At 42.0% G+C, this 6,000-nt stretch overlaps 1 protein-coding gene across 1 annotated transcript in view; it reads right to left on the reverse strand.

Annotated features, from left to right (window-relative positions):
* Nucleotides 1-5,795, reverse strand: part of fmr1 (fragile X messenger ribonucleoprotein 1) — a 29,316-nt gene extending 23,521 nt beyond the window's left edge. Inside the window, exon 1 of the mRNA XM_015954860.3 lies at nucleotides 4,866-5,795. Within this exon, the coding sequence (XP_015810346.1) occupies nucleotides 4,866-4,916 (51 nt within the window). The 5' untranslated portion in view covers nucleotides 4,917-5,795. The remainder of the gene's footprint in view (nucleotides 1-4,865) is intronic.
* Nucleotides 5,796-6,000: the final 205 nt, after the last annotated feature.

Raw genomic sequence — 6,000 nt, forward strand, 5'->3', positions numbered from 1 at the left:
AAGCAAAGAAACAGACTCCTGAGTTTGTTAGTAATTTTATTTATTAGGTGCATCTGACCTGTTCCATTTTTCTCTGAAATGAGATCAAATCAGTGCTTCTATGGGTCATCTCCTCTTTGCACTAGAAAAGTTTGCTTTATTATAATGTTCACTGTAATGCATCTTGATGTTCTTAACAATTAAATCAAAGATATTGGTCATTAATGCCAAATATGTAAATTTGTGTTTCAGTCATTTTTATACTGCTTAAAAATACTTCATTAAGTCTACTAAGCAGGGATGTAGAGGGTTTTTAACAGGGCCAGCCCAGTAATGGTCTTGGACCAGAATACAGGGGGCAGAAAGTCAAATAAAGGGGGAAAAAGAAGATGTTTTTCCAGACGCCAAGAAAAATTAAATGCCAAATCCCCCTGCAAAGTGTGTCACTGAGACAGGGCCGCTGCTAGGCTTTTGGAGACCCTAAGCTTGATTGGCCAGGGATATTTACAAGCCTCAACACAGAAACTCAGACTCCAACTAATTCACCTGCCAGGCTGCCCAGGTAGCTAATAAAGACAAACTTACCAGCAAGGGATGTACGGGCGTCATCTGTTTTCTTTTCTCAGCTCCGGATTTGTGTTGTCTCATCATCGGCCCTTCAGCAGCACCGCGAGGTATCAAATAAAAACACTGCAGTGAAGCTAAACCTTTGGGCTGTACCGTTACTCTGCGGGCGCGAGGGGGGAGGGGGTAATGTTTGTAAATTATAAGAATACCTTTTTTGCCCGAATTTTGACTGACAGGCTACATAATTAAGAAAACGCTCAACGGTTCAAATGGTGGGCAACTAATTTGTATGTTTTCTGAGCAATATGCTACTGTAATAATAACTCAACTCTGCAAATTTTTTTTATTTTCTATTATCTATTGTCACCAAGTTTATTTATAAAGCACTTATAAAACAGCAAGGCAGCTGACCCAAATAGTGCCCAAAGCAATCAATGCACATAAAGAAAAGCACAGAAATACAAAGTATAGCTGTAAAAGTTAATCAAAACACTTAAAAGCAGTATACAAGATATAGATAAAAAACCACTACTCAATCCCAAAAGTCCAACCAAAACATTGATAAAAGCCAGAAACCCAAGTTAACCAGATACCCACCAGCCACTTACCTAAGTTAGCAAACTAGCAACCTCCAAAAACTCGATTAAAAATAAGACAAGGGCTGGGAGCCCCAGAGTACCTCACCTGCCTAAAGCACATATGTCAGAGTCAAGGCGGCCCGCGAGATAAATATCAAAAATATATTAAAACTGGCCCACTGGCCGATTTTACCGCAAAGACTACAACTCCCATGATGCTTTGCGGCGCCAGCGCGGAGCCGACGCGCCCCCTCCTTTGTGTTTTTTCAGCGCCGAGGCAGTCAGAGGTAGTTGGGTGTCTGCAGCTCCGCTGTCTCGGACAAACTAAACACTCCTCTCACTCAGCGCCGAGTTCACTCAGCTGTTTTCTGACGTTGAAGCCCAGAAACGGAGATTCTAGCCGCTCAGTAATGTGTTCACGACTGAAAGAGAAAGTTTTCCAACTAACGTCCAGACAGAGCTGATATAACTCCAGCGAGCAGCGACACGCTCAAACCAGCACGACTCTGTGGTTGTGTTTCCTCCCCGACACACAACAACGCGGTCAAGCAGCTCAGACATGTTCATCAGCACAAACCTATGTGAGCACCTGTTGTCATCTAATGTTGTCATTATTATGATGAAGATGAACAAAACAACAGGAGTCTCCTCCTCAGCTCAGATCAACCCCATGATGCAGGTATCTGGCTGGAACAGGTGAGCATCACAGTAAACCAGTGGAGCAAACTGAGCTTTAAATATGTTGGTTTGATGCTCTTTTTCTGCTCCAAAACATGAAAGTTAACAGGTGAGATGTTGCATTTTCATTTAAGATGAAATGATATTTTTATTTTGTTGTTGGCCCGTGAGAAAAGATTTAACCTACAGTAAACAGGAAGTGGAAAGGCTGCAGATAGATGACTAGAATAGAAAATCCCTTTATTGTTCCTCAGTGGGGAAAGCTAGACGTCACAGCAGCGATGACACGTATTACAGGAGAAAAAAGGAGAATAAAAAATAAGAAAAATGAATAAACAAGAAAACATAAATCCTGAATAGATTTAAAAATGCTGATTATACCACAAGTAATGAATACCACTGATGCCTTTTATTTAAAACGGACTTGCTCGTGTGTAATTTGGTTATTCCACATTCAGTGTTAATGCAGAAATAAGTTTGTTTCCTAATTTAAAGGTTCAAAATTGCATATATGTTGATACAGAAAATGTGCAAATTTGCGTCACTTTTTCAAAAAATATGAAGTTTGGCCCTCGACTCCGTCCCAGAGTTTCATTTCGGCCCCGTGTGAGTTTGAGTTTGACACCCCTGGCCTAAAGGAACAACTGGCAGTTTTGGCTGCTTTTAGCACCCCCTAGTGTCCGTTATTAATTCTCTGTGATCAAAGTGAAAATGAAACCTGTCTCCTCGCTGTGCGTTTGTCTTTTTAACACCTTAATCTAATGGCTGAGTAATGCTTCTGCTTCTGTGTCAATGCGGAGACACTCAACGCCATCATCTGTTCTTGCGTAGGCCCCCCCGACAGGCACGTAAGTACGTATGGAGTCGAGCCCACTTTTCTTAACATCCGTTGAACGAGATGGAGAACAGGCGCTTGTGATTGGCCAGTCCAGAAACCTGAGATCACTTCAGTCATGACGCCATTTCCTTTAAATTTGTCAACAGTGCCAGAGTCGCGTGGGAAGTTGTGTGGTGTCTCCTTTTATGCTCTCGCTGGTATTTCAGCAAGATAAGCATTTCTTCATCTAGATTACACAGTTCCAACTCGATCAAACTACTCTTTCTCGTGTTGCTTGCCATTTTCAGACCGCAGAAGTGATTTCCAAGGAAATATTACGATGTCACTGTACTGCTACCTACATTACGCCCTCTGTTGTCCTGGCGGAGAATTGCTTTGCAACACCCCTTCAGCAAACGAGGACGTATGAGAGCAAAACGCTTCTGTCAATCCGTGCGTGTCTGTCCCTTGTGGAGCTGACGCAGGAGCATGACTGACCCCTTCTTTCCACCGGAGCCGTCAGCAGCGCGAGTCGGCCGCGTCTCAGGAGCAGCATGCCGCGGCCTTTACGCGCCGGTTCTATTTTCTACGCGCTACGCCTCTGAAACGGGTCAAGTTCGACATTTTTGGGGAAGGAAAGACAGGAAATCGGACGCAAAAACGGAGCGAAGCTTCCCGAGATTTTCAGAATAAAGAAATGTCCTGCCTTCCGGTTGCTTTACTCTAAAAAATAGTTACTAACTGTGCGGCCCCGTGAGAAGTTATCACCTAGCTAGCGGCCTCCTTTGTTTTTCAGGTCCGTATTGGATTATAAAATGGACAGAACATAAAACGCAAACCTTTTGGAGCCATGTTGTAATTTTCTCCTGCTTGTTGTTGTGTTTACTGACGAAGTCACTCGTGTGACTTCGAGCTCTGTCGGTGACAGCTGCTCCCCTGCTGATTCGCGTCTCGTGGGAAGGGCCAAGCAGCAGCTTACGCGAGCAAGACGTGCTGCTGCAGTAACGTGCTGCTGACGGCTCCGGTGGAAAGAAGGGGTCAGGCTTAACAGCTGAAATGTTTCCGCAGCCTTCGTTAGTGTCTATAGGAGTGATTCGTCACCAAATTAAACAAAACAGCTGTGTTCATGATCTAAAACATGCAGGTAATGTGCTGGAAGCAGACTGCCACACCAGGCTTTATTTTCTAAGTCCCAGCAAGGGTAAAGGGTCATTTTAGCACATACTGGCTCAAGAAAATGATTTAAAAATATGAAAAAGTTGCAAAGTATGGCTTTAACAAGAGCTGCAGAGACATTCAAACTTCTCCAAGGCATTTTAAATCCAACAACATTTAATAAGTGAGACCATTTAGAGAATGAAACCTGCTAAACAGCTTGGCGGCAGAAGCATTTGTGTCCATTGTATGGTTTTGTTTTAAGGCAGCACCACACCCAGACCTTCTATAAAAAATTAGATCAAATTCTATAAAAGAGCTGGGTTTGACAAGACAAAAAGGCAAAAATGAAAGCTAAGTTCAATAATATGTCTCCTTACAACTAGAATTAAACTCAGCAAGATGAGTCCCATGTACCAACCTGTATGACTGTATTTACTAAATTCATCAGTCAGCCACACCACTTATTCATTTAGCTGGCACCTAGCTGATGTTCTTTAGTATTATGATTACTGTTTGATCCCACTACTCCAGTAGTAGAATATGTACTACTGTCCCCTATTCCACATTAAACGTGTTTATGAGCTACTGTTAGCTTTCTGTGTCAACGTGTTTGTACCATCACTGATTGACATAAGTCATGTAATAAATACAAACGTCTATATTTGGATATTAAAAACAAAACCTAATCAGACTTTATAGAAACAGCCGGTCCACTGAGGGAGGACAAATCTGAAAACCAGAGTTGGACGCTGATGTATTTATTTGGGACTTTCTTGGGTTGAATCGTGAACATTTGTGAGTGACCACTCCTCTCCATCACTGAACAGGAACACACCACAAACACATTTTAGCAATTGCAGGAAAACGCCAGCCCTGCAGTGGCATCCCGACTCGGTCACTAATTTCACTAAAAGCACTGAGATGGCAACGGTTTTGTTTTTGGATTTGTTTCCAGCCTCCGCATCCTGGATGGGGCTGAACACGCAGGCCCGTACACACACAAGATGCCCAGTAAACCTGGTTGTTAGTTAGGCTGCTGTTTGCACAGTGAGCGGTAGCAGAAAGCTCCACTTAACTCGCCCACTTACCTTATAAAAGGCTCCACTCGTCCCTCTCACTTCCACAACCAGCTCCTCCATGGCGCAACTTACTACAGCTCACTAGCTAGCTAGCTAACTACCGCTAGCGACGTTAGCAGCCAGCTAGCTGGCTGGCTAGCCTGACGCTAGCCAAGATCAGTTTTCAACCAAAGACCGCTTCCTGCGAGCTGCGTGCAAGAAGAGGCCGAGGTACCCGCGAACGTCGGTAATATTGATTCCCGTTTTGCACAGCGTCTTAATATTTCGTCCTGCTCCTTCCGAATGTGAAATTTAGACCGCTTGAAAAATCAAAGGCAACAGACTGTCCAGGTTAGCTTGTATTAGCCTGTTACGGTAATGTGTGATTAGTGTGGGTTTGTACAGCAAGCCGTTGTCACATTTAATCGTACCTAGATCTAAGTTGGTTTTGGACATGGACTTTAGCTGTGCTACACAACAATTTCTTACCTTGTAAGGATTAAAATTGTTGAGTAGGACAGACTATTTCGGCTGTAATAATTATTTTAATTGTTTTATAGTAAAGTACATCAATCGTTTTAAATTGGATTCGTATGTAGGCTATTTGTTATTACATACTTGCTCTTCATTGATCTGGTTATCGACGTCTAAATTTAGTCACAATGTAATACTGAACATTCCGTGTTTCCTCAAATATTTTTAGTTTTTCTTTAATTTTTGGATAGCCAACGTTACTTTAGATGTATATGACTTTTTGTTTTGGAAATTTGTGATATCTAAAAAGTTGGTAGTGTTCATTTTTGACAAGGAAATAAAAATAATTATTTATACCGCTTTGAAGAGCCTACCTAGATATTATATGCTAAACTGTTTAGCCATAATTCTTCATCTGCGCGCTTCTGTTACGTCACGTCTTCGCTTTCTTCTTCTCACCTGAGAGTTTCTCTGCTCTCTGCGGGTAGTAGAAATATCTTAACTTTGACGTCATTTGGATTAATACAAAATTCCTAGTCTTTGTGCTTACGTGCATCAACCAACGTTTAAATTAGCATTTTTAATAAATATACTGCCACAAAGGAAGTTGGCTTGCCATTTTGGGTAAAACTAAAGGATGTTTTAACAGCAAAGATCTTCATACTTTATATTGTACATTACTATTATCATA

This window comes from Nothobranchius furzeri, chromosome 1 (genome assembly GCF_043380555.1).
Source record: "Nothobranchius furzeri strain GRZ-AD chromosome 1, NfurGRZ-RIMD1, whole genome shotgun sequence".
NCBI classification, from domain to species: domain Eukaryota; kingdom Metazoa; phylum Chordata; class Actinopteri; order Cyprinodontiformes; family Nothobranchiidae; genus Nothobranchius; species Nothobranchius furzeri.